General features: G+C 44.2%; 1 protein-coding gene across 2 annotated transcripts; it reads left to right on the forward strand.

The window, feature by feature from the left end:
* Window positions 1-1600: 1600 nt before the first annotated feature.
* Window positions 1601-15971, forward strand: LOC113019475 (uncharacterized). Of its 2 annotated transcripts, XR_013906314.1 has the most exons (5): window positions 1601-2105; window positions 3752-3981; window positions 5646-6701; window positions 9741-10089; window positions 12725-15971. XR_013906314.1 is itself a non-coding variant. In XM_026163219.2 (4 exons), the coding sequence occupies exons 2-4, from the start codon at window positions 3865-3867 to the stop codon at window positions 9786-9788; spliced, it is 1221 nt and encodes a 406-aa protein (XP_026019004.2). In that variant the 5' UTR covers window positions 1601-2105; window positions 3752-3864; the 3' UTR covers window positions 9789-15971. The 2 variants fall into 2 exon arrangements, 1 of the variants encoding a protein (XP_026019004.2); XM_026163219.2 differs by having other exon boundaries at window positions 9741-15971.
* The last annotated feature ends 2919 nt before the right edge of the window (window positions 15972-18890 follow it).

Raw genomic sequence — 18890 nt, forward strand, 5'->3', positions numbered from 1 at the left:
TTATTCAAACACTGCTCCTAAATACGTTCCTACTACAGAGCTGTTTTTAGTTACAAGAATGAAATGTTTGTCTTTTCATCATTTAACACAGCGGTCCCCAATCCACCAGTCCGTGAGGCGTTTGGTACCGGGCCGTGACAGTTGAGGCTTGGGTGTGAAATGTACTGTTTTCAGGGTTTTTATTGTTTTTTATCGTTATATTTTTAAATCATTTTTATCATTGACTCGGTTTCCCCAGGTTTTTTCCTGTGTGTTATGAAGAAATCTTTTTTTGGGTACCGGTACTGGTTTTATTTTGTTGTATTTGTTTGCGACACCTTAAAGGCCGGTCCGTGAAAGTATCATCGGACACAAACCGGTTTGTGGCACAAAAAAGGTTGGGGACTGCTGATTTAACACATCGGCATACTGCAGAGTCATGTGTTAAATGATGCACTGTCTGTGTCAAGAGTTTTATAATCAAATTACTGGAATTACTCGATGAATCGTTGCAGCCGTAGTTAGAGCAGTTGATCCGGGTTCGATTCTGAGTCAATGCAAAGCTGCTTTGCTGCTGTAGCGGAGAGGAAGAGCAGGTTGTCTACTGTCCTTGGCTGCTCTACTCTTTATGTAAAAAAATATTTTTGGGCAAGATACCGTACCTGATGAGCCTGTGTGTGTGTGTTTGTGTGTGTGTATGTGTGTGCAATTGTTAGACAAGGTGCGGGTGAAATAACTCCCCAGACTAAGCGGAAAGGTGCTTTATACGCACCAGCAATCACTTCAAAGTTTGTTGTTGTTGTTTTTGTGTTTGTACTGTAAGAAAAATCATATGTGTATTCTCATTAGCATATATGATGAGGATAGGGGTTTGTGGCGGTGCGTGGAACTGTAGCCTCAGGTTTATATTGTTATCACGTTATGTCACAGTGTGTTTAAGTTCATGTTACAGAGTTAAGCAAAAGTAACAGTAACCAAATTAGTTTCTCTGGAGAGTAAATAAGCAACACACCGCATTGCTTTTAAGGAAAGTAACAAGTAATGTTTAACACTTTAAACTTTTTGAGTAACGACCACAACATTCTGATAACTTTACCCTCCGACCTCTTTAAATGTGGGCACGTCTGGGTCCAACAAGTCCACATTAACAAAAATGTAGTAAACAATCGCACTAATAATACAACAGCAATCCAACAAAGTCACAGGACTCAGTTAAAATCATCCACACTGTCACAAAAATATCGAGTAAATTCATTCAGTGTTTCCTCGCTCAGCTCTCTCTCTCCGTGTGGTTTCTAAGGTCTCTCCATCTCTCTCTGTTACCGGCAGGCAGCCAATCATCTGCAGGGTCTCGCGCCTCCTGTTTTCGCCTCACCTCGCCTCAGTGCCAATCAGACCGTTCACACTGCGCACACGCCACGGCACGTCGCCACGGGCGCCGCTGACAACAGGAGACACGGCGGAGGGCACAAGCCACCACACACACACACCTCCCCTCCCTGTTACTGAACATCAGCGTTGTGTGTACCCCCTGCCACCACCCTCCCTCGCTCCCTTCACTCTGTCGCAAGAGCGACGCACGTATCCGTTCATAACCTCCGCCATTATTCATCACCCCCTACCCCCTCCCTCTCCCCCGTCCTTCTCCTTTCTTCCCATGGTGCCGTTTTTTTTCCTTTCCTCGAGCTCGTCTCTTTTTCCCACCCCTGCAGGGTCTCCACAGAGCTGCTTCCTCCTCGCCTCACCCGGGCTAATTTAACGCCTCTCTCTCTCTCTGTGTGTGTGTGTCTCTCTCCCTGCCTCGCACTGGCTTGTGCCAAGCCCAGGTGATTATCCATCCGCCCCCCGTTATCCGTTACCCCCCTCCTCCTCCTCCTCCTCCCCCCCCCCCCCTCCATTCCTCCTCCTCCTCTCCTCGGTACCAACAGACCGACAAATCCCTCCCGGTGCTCCTTTCTCCCCCCTACCCCTCCTCTCCTCTCCTTTCCTCTCTCTCTCTGTCTCCTTCCCGCCAGCCATGATCCGTGGCGGGCTAATTCCCAGACGGTCTTCTTCCTCTTCTCCTCCTTCCTCCTCTTCTTCTCATCACCCTCTTCCTCCACCACCTCCTCCTCCTCGCGGGCCCGGTAAGTAGCAGCAGCAGCAAGCGCCGTCCATCTTCTCGTTTACTCCTCCTCTCTCTGTCGGACTGCATGCTGTGTTCACGGTATTTACCGCTCGTTATCGAGTCTGGCTATTTTTTTTTTTTTGATTGACCCCCCTCCCCCCCAACACTCACCCTCCCCCCTCCCTCTCCTCCTTCTTCCCTCCTTCCTTTTCCTTTCTCGTGCTGTGCCGGGGGAGGGGGGGGGGGGGGGGGGGGAGGAAGGAGGGGAGGTGTTAATGTGTCGCGTGGGAGAGCCGTTTTCCCCCCTCGCGGCCGGTGGCCACCATGACCTTCTGTCGGAGCTCGCGCCAGCCCGGTTGACCAGACAGGGTAATTAGTTACGCCTCGGGGGAGTGGGAGAGTGGTGGTGGTGAGGAAGGGGGGGGGGGGGGGGGGATGTTGCGAGAGACACACACACACAGACACACACAGGCTTGACGTACACACTGGCTGCGCACGCGCACGCAGAGCAGAGCGCACGGACGCACACACACATTTGAGGCTGCACACATTCAATTCTTTTCACATAGACATGCACACACACACACACACACACAGGGACACAATTTCAGTCTCTTTCTTTCTCCATGCAAACACATTTTCAAGCTCACACATTTGCAGCCCATTTATTCTGCACACGCTCACAAACGACAATGACTCCTTTACAGTTGGACTTAACCATTTGTGTGTGAGTTTGTGCGTGTGCACACCGAGAGGTCAGAGGTCACTTATAATCAGATTATTCCACCCTTTCTGATATTTCGAGGCCTCTGCTTGGACCTGAGATCTGCCTTACGTGAACTTTTTTGCCTATTGAGTGCCCTCCGTGGAAGCACTGGGGTCACAACCTGGCCTTGAAACCGACGCTGACGAGCTACAAATAGAGGCCTCAGTTCACTCGATGTCGGATGTTGCGGTGTCCCTGGTGGGGATTCGGCGCTTGCTTGCTCAAGGGCACGTCATCACCTGAGGAAAAGGGAATTCCACAAAGGAAGACGAAGAAGATGGCAGCTTGTTCTTTGTTTCCTCTTTTGTTTGCAGCCTTGTGTCATCGCCATCTCCATATAAAAGACAAGACGTAGCCACCGTGATGTCACCAGGTAGTTTGTTGGAGCGTTTTGTGCGCTGCCATCATGGTTTTTGAAACCAAGTGAGCTGTTGATGTGATGATTTTGAGGAGAGCTTATTCTCGACTAAATTTCCTATAATTTTTAAAATTCATTAGGAAAGCATTAGCCGAAGTCAGACATCGAGTTAGAATCAGACTTCTACACAGTTAGACTTCATTTTGCAGCTATGAGCAGTCGCCCCCTGCCGAACCTCAGAGGGAATGCAGGCTTAAGGGATTTCCCCTCGCTTACTGTCACAGGATAGTCGGTCTTTCATGTCCTCTGACGGCTTTACTTTCTGGGTTTACTTTCAGATTAGATGTGAATAACTGAGGGTAATGGCCTGCCGACTTAACTGACCAATCAATCAGCTACATTAAAATACTCTCTGTAGATCATTTGCGGGACTAAAACCACAGAAAATCTTGTTGCTGAGCCTGAAAAAGATGATCCACGAGAGTGAGGGTTTTCTTTATTGAATGCAGCACCTTCACCTGACTTTTCTTTTTACTTTCAGAGCAAAACGTGGCGACCACGCAGAACTAACTAGCTTCCTGTGCAACAAAGCCCACCTGAGTGTGTGTGAGTGAGTGTGTGTGTGCGCTTGTATGTATATGTGTGCGTGAGGTCATGTCGGGCATGACGAGTGGCGTGTGTGTGGACAGTGACCTCTCCTCGATGCTCCAGAGAAGCTCAGCCCCCTCGCACCATCACCCAAATCACCATGGCTACGGTGGACAGGGACAGGTGAGTTGACGTGTAAACTTTTGCATCCATGTTGGTCTCCCAGTGCAGGGCTGCAGAATCAGCGGGTGAAGCGAAGGTTAAATCAAATTAAATTTAGAAGGTTCCTGTTGAAACTGGCCTCGGGTCATTGCCAAAAACTCAATTAGATCATCCAGGTAGGCATCAATTACAGAACCCACCGCTGCTCTGCTGCGAGGGCGCCGATCTCAGGGTCAGCTGGTCGATTGTTCGGTCAATACGCTTTCTCATTAGTCCAATCCACTGCGTTACTTTCAAAGAACGAAACAAGCCTTTTAAGGATTGATCCATTAGCTGTGAAAATGACCCCCACATTTTCACAGCTAGGGGGGGGGACTGCCAGCTTAATTAATGCTCACATTTACAGAACTTTTACTTTTCAGTTTCCTTCTTGTCACTCTGCTCCGGAGAATACAGCGACGGTGTGGTCAGACCAACTGCAAAATAAATGTTTCCTGCAGTGAGACGACAGACGAAGTCTAGGCAAAAATGGATTTACTACAAAGACAGAATGTGGTACTGTTCATTAAGAGTTGTACTTTGGAATAAAGTAGTTCTTAGATTGGCTCTCATGAACGAATGTTTGTAGGCAAATAATAGAGATGAATAAAACTGCACTGGTGAATACAGCGGATATTTCTTTGTGAGCTGTGAAGGAAGGAAAACGTGGAACAGATCTGTGCAACAGTATTTGCTCCCTTCCAGATTTTGTAGCGATTTGCATATATGTCTTGGATTTTTTTTTAGATTCGATTAGATAAAACTTTATTAATCCCTCTGGGAAATTCGGTAAATCGTTTAGATTTAATGTCAATATTAGACAAAGATAGCCTGAGTAAATACAAAACACAGTTTTTAAATGATGGTTTCATTTATTAAGGAAAAAAGCTATCCAAACCCACTAGTTCCTTTGTGAAAAGTAATTGTTCTCTAAACCAGGGGTCCCCAATCCCAGTCCGCGAGGGCTGGTATCCCTGCAGGTTTTAGATAACACCCTGGGTCAACGCACCTGAATCACACGATTAGTTCATTACCAGGCCTCTGGAGAACTTCAAGACATGTTGAGAAGGTAATTCATCCATTTAAATCAGCTGTGATGGAACAAGGACATATCTAAAACCTGCAGGGACACCGGCCCTCGTGGACTGGGATTGGGGACCCCTGCTCTAAACAGTACCTGGTTGTTCCACCCTTGGAAGCAATGACTGCAATGCCAATGAGTCTTTCGTGTCATGGTGGAGGAATTTTGGCCCACTTTTACTCTGCAGCATTGTTTTAATTCAGCCACACTGGAATGTTTTCAAGCATGAGCAGCCTGTTTAAGGTCATGCCACAGCAGCTCAATCTGGACTTTGGCTAGGCCACTCCAACACCTTCATTTTGGTTTTGTTGGGCAATTCAAAGGTGGACTTGTTGGTGTGTAGCCAGCTTTTAGCAGTCGTCATTAGGCATAGTATCAACTCTGTCGCCTTGGTGTTTGCTGATATTTGAGGCTCCATTAACAGGTGAACCGCTCTGTCCTTTGTATTTTGCTCCATGAAGACAGCTCTGCCCACCAACCTCCCTGTAAAGCCACTTTATCCGTGTGCTTTTTTAAATTGATTATGGCTGGTATTGATAACAGTGATTGGTGCTATGTCCTGCAGGTGTCGGGCCTGGCTCCCATGCTGGACTACACTACAGAGATGGATCGGTACCGCTCCTCCATCGCCAGTTTCTACAAGACCAACGTCAATATGAACATGAACGTTACAAACTTCCCTCAGTCAGCCAAACTGGCCGCCCGCTTGGCCGCGGCCGCCCCCATCTTCCCTCCCACCGCTGCCAGACTTGGGGCTATGGCGACGACGCCCTGGGGTTGCCACGACAACATGAACATGAACATGAACCACCCAGCGGCAATGTTCTGGGGCCGACCTAAACCCGTGGCGGCCACGCCGACGCACCACCCCCACCACCATCATCACCCCTCTGCGACGCCGGGTCACATGACCTCCTCGCACCCCCATAGTACCAGCATGCACCAGAGCAGCAGCAGTGGGTCGGGAGGGGGAGGAGGTGGTGGGAGCAGTGACGGTGGAGGGGCTGAGAAACACGGACACACTGCCTCACTTCCTGTTTCACAGGGAACGGCACACCATCACGCCATGGCATCAAGCAACGGGAACTTCCTTCCTGGATACAGTGGCGGAACAGACTGTGGCGTCATGAACAAGCAGGGACACACCCACGCGGACATGATAGGCCTATCAGAGGGTGGCAGCTGCAACGGAGGAGGGGTTATGGGTGGCAGCTTCCTGGGGGGGCTGGGACTACCTCCCGGGGTCATTGTTATGGCGATGGGGTCAGCAGGGGGCGGGATCTCAGACGCTAGCAGCGCCTTTCAGATGACAGGCGGCCAGCGGGCGCTAACAGACTGCCAGCAGCATGCCAACTCCTCCCCCTGCCCCTCCTCCTCCTCGCCCCCATCATCAGGCGTGACAGCGGCGGCCGTTTCTCTGTCGTCATCATCATCTTCGTCATCCGGGACGGTGGCTAAAAGAAAGAGGAAACGGTGTGGCGTGTGCGGGCCGTGCAGGCGGCTCATCAACTGTGGCGTCTGCTCATCGTGCCGCAACAGGAAGACGGGTCACCAGATCTGCAAGTTCAGGAAGTGCGAGGAGCTGAAGAAGAAGCCGGGGGGAGGAGGGGGGGTGCTGGAGGTGAGTTCATGCACGCACACGCACGCATACACACGTGCACACGCACAGCATTGGCTGGACGTTAGCAAATGTATGTCTCATCTTCTCTTTCTTCTGTGTGTGTGCGCATCTCTGTCTGTGTGTGTGTGTGCATCTCGGTGTGCGTGTGTGTCTCGGTGTGTGTCCTGGCTCACTTAACCCAGATCACTGGCAGTGATGCTCGAGCTGGAAGGCATCGCTCACCCTGCTGAGTGTGTGTGTGTGAGTGCTGTGCAGATGGTGGGTGGTGAAATGCGAGAGCTCGGTCCCTGCTGAGGTCTGGCAAGCCGCCAGCAGACACACACACACACACCAACACTGATTCACAGTGATAAAGCGGCCAGGCGAGAGGGAGGGAACGGCGAATATTTATGTGATCTACCACTGCTGTGTGCGTGCGTGTGTATAAGAGTGTGTGAGCGCAATAAGAATTAGTGGCGATCAATAATTCTTTGACACCAGCATTCGACCTCACTGATGACTCTATATATCTCTCTCCCTTTCTCTCTCTCACACACACACGCACACGCACACGCACTTCCTGTGGGAATCGCTACAAACTATCACTAATTATTCCCTCATCTGCACACATGTGCTGTGAGGACACGCGCTGAAACACTGTGTGTGTGTGTGATGGGAAGAGAGTGAATTAGCAGCCATAATCTTCCTCAATTACACGCTAATTGGACCTGTGGAGGCTAACGGCAAGTGACAGCGGCGTGTGTGTGTGTTACAAAGCATGTGAATGTTTGTGAGGGCAACTCTCTCTCTCCCTCTCTGTGTGTGTGTCAGCAGGTGGTTTCACACTCTTGCCTCATTCTTTCCGCTCTCTTTGATGTCGACCTGACAAACTCTCAGCCTGGCACCAAGTTTACTCTGTGAGATGAACAGCAAAGCACCCTGGGTAGTTTTCTCCACCTTTCTCTGCAGCAGGATAACCTGTCAGAGCCCATAGCAAACTGGCCACTAACTTCAAAGTGATTTCAAAACCAGTCACAGCTGATTTCAGTGCACTCGATGCAACGTATGCAAGGATATCATACCCCGCATATGTAGGCGTCGTCACTTTTAAGAAGTCCAGTTTTGAAGCCTTAATTTCAACTTCATGTCCATCGTCATGTTGGCGGTTGTGGAGCTAGAAGCGACCATATTTGGATGAGATGATGTAATTGAGTTATCAGTTAACTGTGCTAATTAGTGAGTGTCACTGACCAAAACTGAAGCACAGACTTCTTCGATGGTCAACTCTTAGCAGGTAGGGTGACCACATGTCCCTCATTACGCAGAATTTATGGTTCGAGTCTAAGGATGGCCCTTCTACCTGCAGTGGCGCCAGTGTACAAATAAGTGGTACAACTGGTCTGTGGGCCATTCTTGCTTGTTTTGTTGTTGGTCCGTTAGCCAGCCAAAGAGAAGAGTGAAGTTATAAAATACAAAGAGAGATCATGGCAGCGGTGGAAACTTTTCATTGTTTTTTACACTCGGTTTCACTTCAAACATTTTTCTATTCACGGAGTGAGCAGAGAAGGGTTTTCAACCGCAGACGTGCTCCCATCCTGGCCTCCAAAATCCTAACTACAGATTGCTACCATATGACATTTGCATCTGCCAAATGCTAATTGGTTGACAAGTAGGTCAGAATAGGACAGGAGCAACAGGAGTTCACCAGGAATGGGAGAACTGTGAAAAAACCCCATCGAAGATTAAAAAAGAAAAAACAAACAAAAAAAACCCCCAGCAATGTAACAATTATGCAGATTGAAAAATTATGCTTCAAGTGAGACTGCACAACATCTTAAACATCTTACAAAAACCTCCCACATTTTGACTGGTTCTGCACTTTTCTACGCCTTCTTTTACCCAGAGCATATGAAGGGAAAGCATTTTATTATAGTCACATGAAACTTAGCCAGTTTAATACTGAGCTCATATTTTGTTGAATATGATGGAAACCACCATAAAGGAAATGAAGTGGTAGTATATTCTGAGAAGTAACATTTTTGTCTTTCAGGTTTTTTTCTTAAACATATTTTTCAGTTTCACACTGAAGAAGAGTACATGTGTCATAGTTGGTTAAAAATAGCGAAATTGTCACATATGGCTCTGTCAATCTACAATGTATCGCTACTGAAAACCACAGACCACTGACCATACAGAATTGCAGCTGTACAGGGGTGTATAAAGACTATTTCATGGACCATAAAAGAAACTTATTATCTTACTATCTTATTAAAAGATCGAAAGCAACAGGAAAAGTTGCATTGAAATATATTAGTCTATTACGACTATATTAATCATCAGATAATTGCAATAATATCCTCCAAAAGGCTCAAAGAGATCAAACAGTCCAAATGTAGCGGAGCTGAACCTGTGTCGCCAACCATCTCTCAAAGAGGCCACACCCCCAAAAATGCTGGGGACTGTTTCATTATTGGGGTCACCTTTTAATTTATATTAAAGAACTTGTTTTTACATGCTTTCCCTTTACAGATGAATACTTTACTTTGTGACTGGTGGCTCTTCTTTCAACAAACCCTCTTTTTTTTAAGATTATCTCAGTATTAAACTAAACCAGTGATAGTTTGTGTATCCACACAGTCAAAGAGATTTGCTGTTTTTCGAAGTTAATTTATATCCCAAACCCCAAATTATAATGAAATTAAACTTTATCACAAGGTGACAAGACAGGAAATCTATATTGACTCTATGAAGTTCTGCTGGCAGCTTTTCAGAGGAAGGAGAGTATAGTCGCAGCAGACCGACTTTGATCTACAGCCTGCATCACTGCGGATGTGTTTACCCACACAAACGGTTCAAGAAACACAGCAGAAACTGCGAGCCAGCGTTGATGCTGATGTGATCCAATATTTATAATTTAACTGAAAAAAAGTCAAAGGTAAAAGACTAAGATTCAGGAAAGAAATAGTAGAAACAGACATTTAGGTGTGTATTTATTTTGTCATTTCGATTTTACTGTCAGTTTTCCTATGTCTCACGCCACATTTTGTCTCCTATTCTTAGCGGCCTCCCTCTGTCCCAGCCAGTGAGGCATTTCGTTGGTTCTTCTAGCCTTCCCTCCACCAACAGAACCAAAATCTGGAGGCCTAGCAGGAAGTCACCATCACACGGACTGCAAAATCAGCAAAAGGACTACAACCTCTGGAACTGAAATTGATTCTCTGCGACAGGATTACAATTTCATACTGTATGGATGACAGTTCCCAGACTGAGACTATTCCCACCTCAGCTGGAACAGGGAGTAGCTAGACAGAAGGAGAGGAAGAGGGGGCAGTTTGGTCACAGGCAACCGGACTTGGCCAATTGATGTGGTGATGCCATAATTGCATGTTTTTCCCAAGATTGTGTAAAGGTAAATTTATAAATCAATTCTTAAAAAGGCGCACACAGAATGTCCAGACCGTAGCAAGCAAACTGGCTAGAACAGATACTAGTCTGTATTTGTACTGGCTAAACAAACTTGTTCCAGACCTCTAAATTGTCTATCACTCCTCCTGTTTGCTTTTCTTAACAAACAGTTCAGGCCTTGACTATTGAAAGGATTGGCCGCTAAGTAGCCACATAAAAATAATCTATAAATTCTGTAGCTCTAATCTATTACATAAAAATTTCGAAAAGCTCAGGTTGTTCCATTGCAAGCTTGACTGGATGAATATCGAAACATTAACGGTTCTCTTATGGCTTACTCATAGAGTTGCAATCAATTCAAAGACTAGTGCTGGAACAAAGCTGCCACTATGTCTATGTCTGTAGCTAGGCTGTTCTTAAAATTACATGAAATTGTATCAAAACGACATCTTTGAGGGTATATGAAATCTGACATCTACTGGTGAAAATGCAAGACTATTGCCCTGTACCTCTACTTTTAGCAGTTCTTTGTGTCAAGATCTAATCCACTTTTTATGGACTGATTTTTAGACTTTCTTTCATTGGGTCTCAGCCTTATAGGTAGGGTAAGGATCTCGGATGCTGCTCTTTTGCATCAAAAGCAGCCAGCTGTGGTGGTTTGAGCATCTAATTAGAGATTCCCTCTGAGTACTGTCCTTTGGAAGGTTCCAGTACAATCCAAGCTCGAAGGAGCCATGCAGATTGTAGATCCCATTTCAGCCAAGAGAAAACTGGGAACTCCCACGGGTAACTGAAAAATGTTGCAGACATTGGGAGAATAATACCCTGCATAGTTTGCTATCAATGCAACCTGACCCCGAAAAACAGAAAATAGAGGCATGGCATCAAAGATCAATAAGCCAACAGCAGAGAGAGTGTTCTGTACCTGCTTTCAACAGTAAATGTTAGATTTGGGAAATTGGGCTTCTTTGTAAGCTTGACCAGATGTTTTGGCCAGATGTTCCGGTCACGTGATTGCTCTGGCAAAAGCGGGTGGTGTTATCAATAAGGTAGATTATCCATTTCAGATCCCAGTATGGACCTCAACATGAAGTTTACCTTAGCCTGGTGTACCTCATGTAGCCTTGATTTAAAAATGTCTGAAAATAAAAGAAGAAAAAGGAAGGAAAAAGGCAATCAAAGCAGTGTTTTTGTAAGTTCCAGAACAGTCTTGACAATCTCATTCACATAAACATGTATTAATTACATAGAAATCATTTTAAGTGCCAACATTGTAACCGTTTTATCCATTTCCTCTAATGTGTTATGTAGCTTTTCTGTAAAGGTCCATCAAGTCACAAAGCCCAAAGTCCACACCAAAGGAAGGTAGTCTCTCCCAGAAGAAGAAAAGCCCAGTTTGTAGCATAGGATTTCCTGTTGTTACTTATAAACATCATTCTGAAATAACAATATATGCCAGTTTGGTCCTGTTAAACTAATGACAATGGATTACTCTCACTGTAATCCCCCTGACACTAGGAAAATCATGTAGCTAACATTACCTCACCTCTGACTGGCCACCCACAGGAAAGAGCTTTCTGGAAATAATCTTCAGTAAATATAAGAAATTATACAAACTTTAGTACCAAATGTAAACCAGTAAACAGATTTCATGAAATTCAGCAATCTTGCTGACAAACATATTTTGCTAAGAGAAAAAGTATTATGTTAATAGTGACATTATTGCAAGGACGCTTTGTGTACTGTGCAATGTAGCAACTTTTTTTTTTTCTTTTTCCATAACACTTATATTACCAGGAAGTAAAACAATTGAGATGAAACATCTCTTTCTGGCTTCCTGGATTTTGTGAGAGTGTCCTTATCCTAAACAGGGAGCATAAGTCTAGCCTGGTTTTCAGTTATGGCAATTATGACAAAACCATAGTTCTCAGAGAAAAGCTGTTCAAACATGGGGAGAACATGCAACAGGGCTTACCACTGAAGCATCGTGCTGACGTGCTTTTATAGAAGACTGTTCTTGTTCTGGGTCAAGGTCCAAACTCCTTAATCTGGATTTCTTTTATGAATAACATATCTTTAAGGTATGTAAGCGGTGTTCACATAAACATCCAAGACATTACCAGTGAAAAGCTGATTGTCTGAAAGTTCGAAGTAAATAGAAAAAATAACTATACCGGATTAAATTGGCTACTCTTCCTTTCAGGGTGTTCAAATTCATGTGCAGCCCAACATGGCTTAGGTTGCATAGTGGAAGTCATCCTCTAACCCCTCAGGACCCTGCCTCGGGATGTTGGAGCAGAACTCTGCATTGGCAGCCTGGCACCTGAGAGTGAACTCAGGGTGCACAACACACAGTTTGCCATAATATCAACTAGCATGGTAGTAGAACTCCTGATCTGACCTTTGAGCTTCAATTCTTCCACATTCTGCTCTCTCACAGTTGCACTTTTTGATTTTAGTACATAAAGTATAATTTTGGTCAGCTGTAGTCTTGCTGTCTTGAGATGTCCGATAATGTGAACAGAAGCCGTATATATGGTATATAGTTTGTGATCATGGCACAGATTATGTATGTTTGTGTACAGCCTTCACAATCTGTGATAAAACTGTCACCTGCTTCCTCTTCTTCCTCCTCCTAGCAAACCACAAACCCCATTGTAGCCAAACCAGGAAGATTCAGGACTTAACCACAGAAACAATTACAGTCTGACCAAAACCGGATGACACGTTAACCTCAAAGGGAAAAAAAATCACCACAGAGAGGATACAAACTGACCTCAGCAGGACGTGATTCAGGACTGTTATTAAGGACTACAACTTCACCACAGTAGGACTACCACATCACTGTTATCTGTCTCTTCTGTCTACCTCCTCCTCAAGAACATTAAAGGCACCTTGATTGATTCTTATTGGGCTCTGTTCATGTTGGTACGGCATGATCTGCTTCTTAACTCTCTAGATGGTCCGGAGCTGATCTGCCTCTTGTGGAATCTGGTGTTTAGATTTTGTATTTGCAAGTGTACTCTGCTGTCTAAATGAGTCGTGAAATGTCTGAATTTATTTTATTTGTCTAGATTTAATGGAAAGTTCTCAGGGTGCAGTCACACTTCTGGTTTATATGAACTACAGTAGACTGAACACAAAACTCACTTTGTTGCATTTTTTTTACATTTGATTAAAAGGTGGCAGTTGAAGGTTTGAAATTCCTGTCTTCACTAAAAGCTTAAAATGGCAAGATGCATTTTTAGAGAAGTATGGATCAGAAAATCTGCTCTCAAGTTACACCTCCAGTCCTGAATATTCAGATCTCTAAAGTTCATATCTATGAGACCCCTGCCAGGACCTCCAAGAGAGTTCAGAACCAGTTTCTCTGTACTTGTATCTGGGCATATTGTACCACACATGGTGACCAGTAGGATCCAGAACAGAAGAACTCACCTGCAGTTTATTTGTGGCACAGAGACTCACCCTTGGATCATCTGGAGAGCTCTGAGGTTCTGAGTATAACTCTGGGACTAAAAGGAACTGAACTGAACTAAAAGATCAAATCAGAACATTACACACACACAGAAAAAAATAATGTTATTTCCAACACGTCTGTAGGCCATTGATGAGGCCCTATGAGACTTTGTGCACAAAAACCTTTATTACTGTTAACAATAATTTGTCTTATAAAATGATTGGACGGCAGAATCCACAGCCTTCTTAAAGTCTTATTTTGAAATATTATCTTCACGAATGTTGAGCAATCTGCCATCAGAAGACCTTTGATATGCCATATGGATGAAAGTACTGGGCCAACCACACATTAGGAGCTGCTCGACCATGGAAACCCATGCCATGAAGCTTCTGGTGACGTATTTTGCTGATGCTAGAGGCCTACTCTTTGTAATGTTTAAAATGTTTGTAGAGGGACGCTGCATGGCTAAGTGCTTGATTTTATACACCTGTGGCAATGGAACTGAAAAAAACCTGAATTTACTGATTAGGAAGTGTGGCCCAGCACTTTTGTCCATATGGTGTATCTGGAAACAGTCAAAAATGTTAGCCATTTCACATGTTTTCTGGGTTGGATCACATAACATTTAGAAGATTTTCATTATAACACACTCTTGTTACTTTATCACTTATCCACTCAGTAGATAAGTGATTTGTAACTAAGAAAGGAGAACATTAACTCCTGAAATACATAAATGTGATTCCAGCCAGACACTATAAAAAGGTGGATGTAGATACTGTAATGCCATCCAGTGGTTTTTGAAATCCTGGGAAAATTATTTCTAAATCCCCAGTCACGCTTGTCTACAAATGGTTCAGTGACCTGATGGCAACCTTATGGTTAGCAAAAACTTCCTTGTGATTGCTTTGGTCACTGGCAGATTGCAGTGGTCATAATTTGGATGAATGTGACAGACTTGTCTACAAACAGTAGTCAGTTACCGTCCAAGCTACAGTTAAACTGAAAAGAAGGATGCAAACTGGAACTGGATACTATTTGCCTTCATGAAACCGAACTTTTACTATAGAGGCAAACATTCTCCCTTTCTGGTTTGCTTCAAACTTTTTGAAGTTTTACTACCCTAGCAGCCTAGCAGTTAGCAAGTATTTGCAAACAAACATGAAAAATTTTAGTCAACTGTGGAATTTGGTAGCAACCAAATTTAACATCAGGAGGTTTTTGGTAGTGGACCTTTTTTTTTGCAACAGATTACACCCAGTGTGCAGCAGAAACATTGAGGAACCACTACCAACTAGTTGGGAAAAACAAATTTCCTTAGCTACCAATACAGCAAAATTGGTTGTATCACATCCAACACTGCAGACACCTCTCGAGCAAAGTGTGCATAACATCACATAAGAAACGTCAACGGGACCCTAAGTCTTTCTGCAACCCTAGCTACCACCATCTAGTGGCTTTCAGATAAATTGCAGTGTTTAGGTACTTGGGCATTGACTTCATTTTTCCAACCTGAAAATACATCCGTGTTTTATACTATGGTCCTGTGTAGCTGATCAGTACTTCGACAAAGTGGTCTTTAGGTGAAACACAAATACTGAACTATATTTTCTAACACTATATTTGTTGAATTTTGACCAGAAAGAAGAAATAACACAAGACAAAAAATAGTAATCACAACCTGATTCTTTTGTTCCACAGACAGCAAGCCCAAAAATTCCGATTTAATAAAGAAAATCTTTATTAATTTTTAATTATTTCAAAGAGCACATATTTGTGTTAATTTGTTGCAAATAATCTGACATCATCAGCATATAGCTATGTAGCTTTATGCTCAATGCATCCTCCTATTATTCCATAAATATATGAGTGTGATGCCATCATGATTGCTTGCTCTGACATGTTGACAAATCTGTACCTGACAAATATGGCGACAGCTTCTTGTAATAGAAACTGGCAGTAAAATATTTTTAATGTTTTACTTGGACGTTCACGTCCATAACAGACAGCACCACTAGTAGGTCAGAATTTCAACTTCAAAGAAAATGTCTTGATAATTACCTGATGATTTGGTGTTAAATTTGTACAAAGATTCAGGTTTCCCGCTGAATGATTCCTAGTTTGTTTGTGGCTGGTTTCAGTTACTACCATCAGTGTGTTGAAGTTTCTGCACCTGCCGACGTGATGGAAATACAGATTACTTTTATTTTGACGTAAGCCTAATTTATTTTTGGAGGAAAATGTTCCATTGCCTCATTGTCGGAATCAAACATCCCCTTTTTCTCAGGTTGGCTGAGGTGTCGAAGGTGTTGAGGGGGGGTTTGAGAGAGGAAGGGGGCGTTTGTTTTGTATGTGTGTCCTCCTCCTCATGTATTCTGTCTCTGTGACCTCCTCATGTGCTGAATTATAATAAAGCATTTCAAAGATTAGCTGCGAGTGTGTGACAGACACGCAGTGGATGTCAGGTGATTGCATCATACAGTATTGTTTGTAATGATGTGTGTGAGAGGGAGAGTGAGAGAGCTGGAGGGGAAGGGGGAGAGTGAGAGCAGGCAGGCATGAAAATGAACAATATGTTTTCTTGTGTTTGTGTGAAATTCTCTGCCACAAGATGGAAGCTGAGTGTGTGTCTAAGAGTGTCTATGTGTGCGCGTGGGCTTCTCATCTCAGTAATGGTGTTGCTATCAGAAAAAGAGAGAAAGACTGAAAGGCTGGTTGTCCCTGACGACAGTGTTCCGTGTTGCCTAGCAACAGCGCTAACAATGGCCCACCACCAGTGTTCTAGAATGTGGGCGTGGCCTGACAGATAGAGAGGGGTTGAGTGATAGAGGAGGGCACTTTTCTCTCAGCAGAGTTTTCAGCCCATTAATCTCGTGATAAACAGCTGTGACATGAATGATTGATGTTTATTACAGTCTGTTGCAAATCTGCGAATAAAGCAGCTTTCCTTAAATCTGTCAGAAATCTAAACAAACAAACAAACAGCATGCAAAAGGAACGCCATTACACAAAAAGAGATGACAAATCTAAAGGCACATCTACAGCTTTAAGAACCACTTCGTGCTTATGCAAAAAACAAAAAACGAAGTCTTTAAAACTCTGACGTGAATAAAATTCTGCACAGGGTTGAGGTGCAAAAGACATGGTATGCTGAAAATGACCAAATCCAAACAAAAATCATAATAATAACTGCACTATTGTACAAAAAGTCTTGATCCACTCTTCGCTTCTTTATTTGCTGATAGGAAATTAGGAATTACAGCAGGTTAAAAAAGTATTGAAGAAAATATATTTCTAAAGTTGCTATTGACATGAAATTCTCACCAAAGTCAGCTACAACCCATCCCATCTGCACACAGAAAGAAGTAGAACATAGATGTCCATAAATTATGTGTAATAATGAGGTAATAATGACGCTCACCACACAAGACTCCAAAGAAATCTCCCTGTTGGAGCTCAGTCTGGGGGGAGTTATTTGTATCTCCTTATCTTTCCTCATGTGGTACATTTTTCCATTGTTATACCTCTCTGACCTGTCTTCCCCATGTGATGTTTTGTGTAATGTATGGTTGTGTCCAAATTCATGGGCTGCATCCTCCTGAGGACCCGGCCTTCGCGGTCTACGTGGGCCGGGTCCTCAGAAGGTCGGGTAGGCCGGAAGTAAACTGCTGGGGAAATTGGACGGTCTAGCCTTCAGATTTGCGTCACCGCTGTCTCGGTGGAGTTTAATAAACTCAGCCGTCTGCTCCTTGCTATCTAAAATATAACAGGACACTGGCGTAAATTTTCGACTGTCTCATACTTCTGTTTAATCAGTTTTCTGTTTGACGTTTAGTCAGCTGTGTGAAAACCAAGGAGGAACCCACCCGGGTGATTAATAAAGTTTTATTTTATCTAATCTAATCTAATAACTTTAATCTCAGCCAAACCAATTTACTCACGAACAAACAAAACACTGAAAAAAGCCCAACAATAACATTTTTAGGTTGTCTAAGTGAATTATATATTACATTTAACCCGAGTAGCGAAAGTCCGCGGTGATCTGAAAATGATGTGCCGGGAGTTGTGCCGTTCTCGGCTGCATCAGTAACCCTCGAGCTCCCGGCTAGCTATCGAGCTGGTGGGTAGCAGATGCTCCGAAAACATCGAAGCACTTTGGCAAATATGCGATATCTTGATAAAACGAGCAGATATTTGATGTTTACACAGCTACTTTCTCGCCTGAAAATATGTTAAAAGTTTATTTTGTGACCCAGAAAGATTAGTAAGAGTAATTTTAAAACTTAGTAGCGGCCGCCATTGCTGGAAACTGGAGTTTGGCTGGGATATGGTGGGCCACGAAGGACACACCCGACCCATCCTTCAAATTCGGGGAAAAGGAGGACGCATTTGTCGGCCGCATTCGGAGGAGTCTATGGTCGTGTCCAAATTCATGGGCTGCATCCTCCTGAGGACCCGGCCTTTGTGGTCTACGTGGGCCGGGTCCTTAGAAGGTCGGATAGGCCGGAAGTAAACGGCCGTGAAATTGGACGGTCTAGCCTTCAGATTAGCGTCACCGCTGTCTCGGTGGAGTTTAATATACTCAGCCGTCTGCTCCCTGCTATCGAAAAAAAAACAGGACACTGGTGTAAATTCTCGACTGTCTCATACTTCTGTTTAATCAGTTTTCTGTTTGACGTTTAGTCAGCTGTGTAAAAACCAAGGAGGAACCCACCCGGGGGATTAATAAAGTTTTATTTTATCTAATCTAATCTAATAACTTTAATCTCAGCCAAACCGATTTACTCACGAACAAACAAAACACTGAAAAAAGCCCACTTTATGTGTGTGTGTTTATAAGTAGTTTTAAACGTTGTGATCCACAAAACAGCATAACAGTAAAAGAAGAACTGACTGCGTTACAGTCAGTGCGGGAGCAGCGGTTTCGCTCATGCGTGGTTCATTTGCAGTTTGGACGCATAGATGTGAACATCTCCTGCAGCTGGGGGAGGACTATCCTCTGCCCATGAGCGCTTTAGCACGGGTGAGGTGCCCACAGCAGCACCGCTGCTTGTCGAGAGTAAGAGCAACACGCTCTTTCACGTCAAAAAGTCGTCATAAATAAGTCTCCAATAACACCAGAAAAAGTCGCCAGACTTGTCGCTAGTCGTTTTTTAGAAAAAAAAACTCACTAAATATAGCGACAAAGTCGCTAAGTTGGCAACACTGGCTACTGAAGCGTACGACACAGAGCGCCCTCTGCTGGCGCACCTTACATGACAGGAAATGGACATTAATAGTGTCCTTACCAAAATAAAGTGTCTTTGGGCATAAAATAAAATGGGGGGGGGGGGGGGGGTGACTATTTT

The sequence above is a fragment of the Astatotilapia calliptera genome, chromosome 3 (assembly GCF_964374335.1).
Source record: "Astatotilapia calliptera chromosome 3, fAstCal68.1, whole genome shotgun sequence".
Lineage (NCBI taxonomy): Eukaryota > Metazoa > Chordata > Actinopteri > Cichliformes > Cichlidae > Astatotilapia > Astatotilapia calliptera.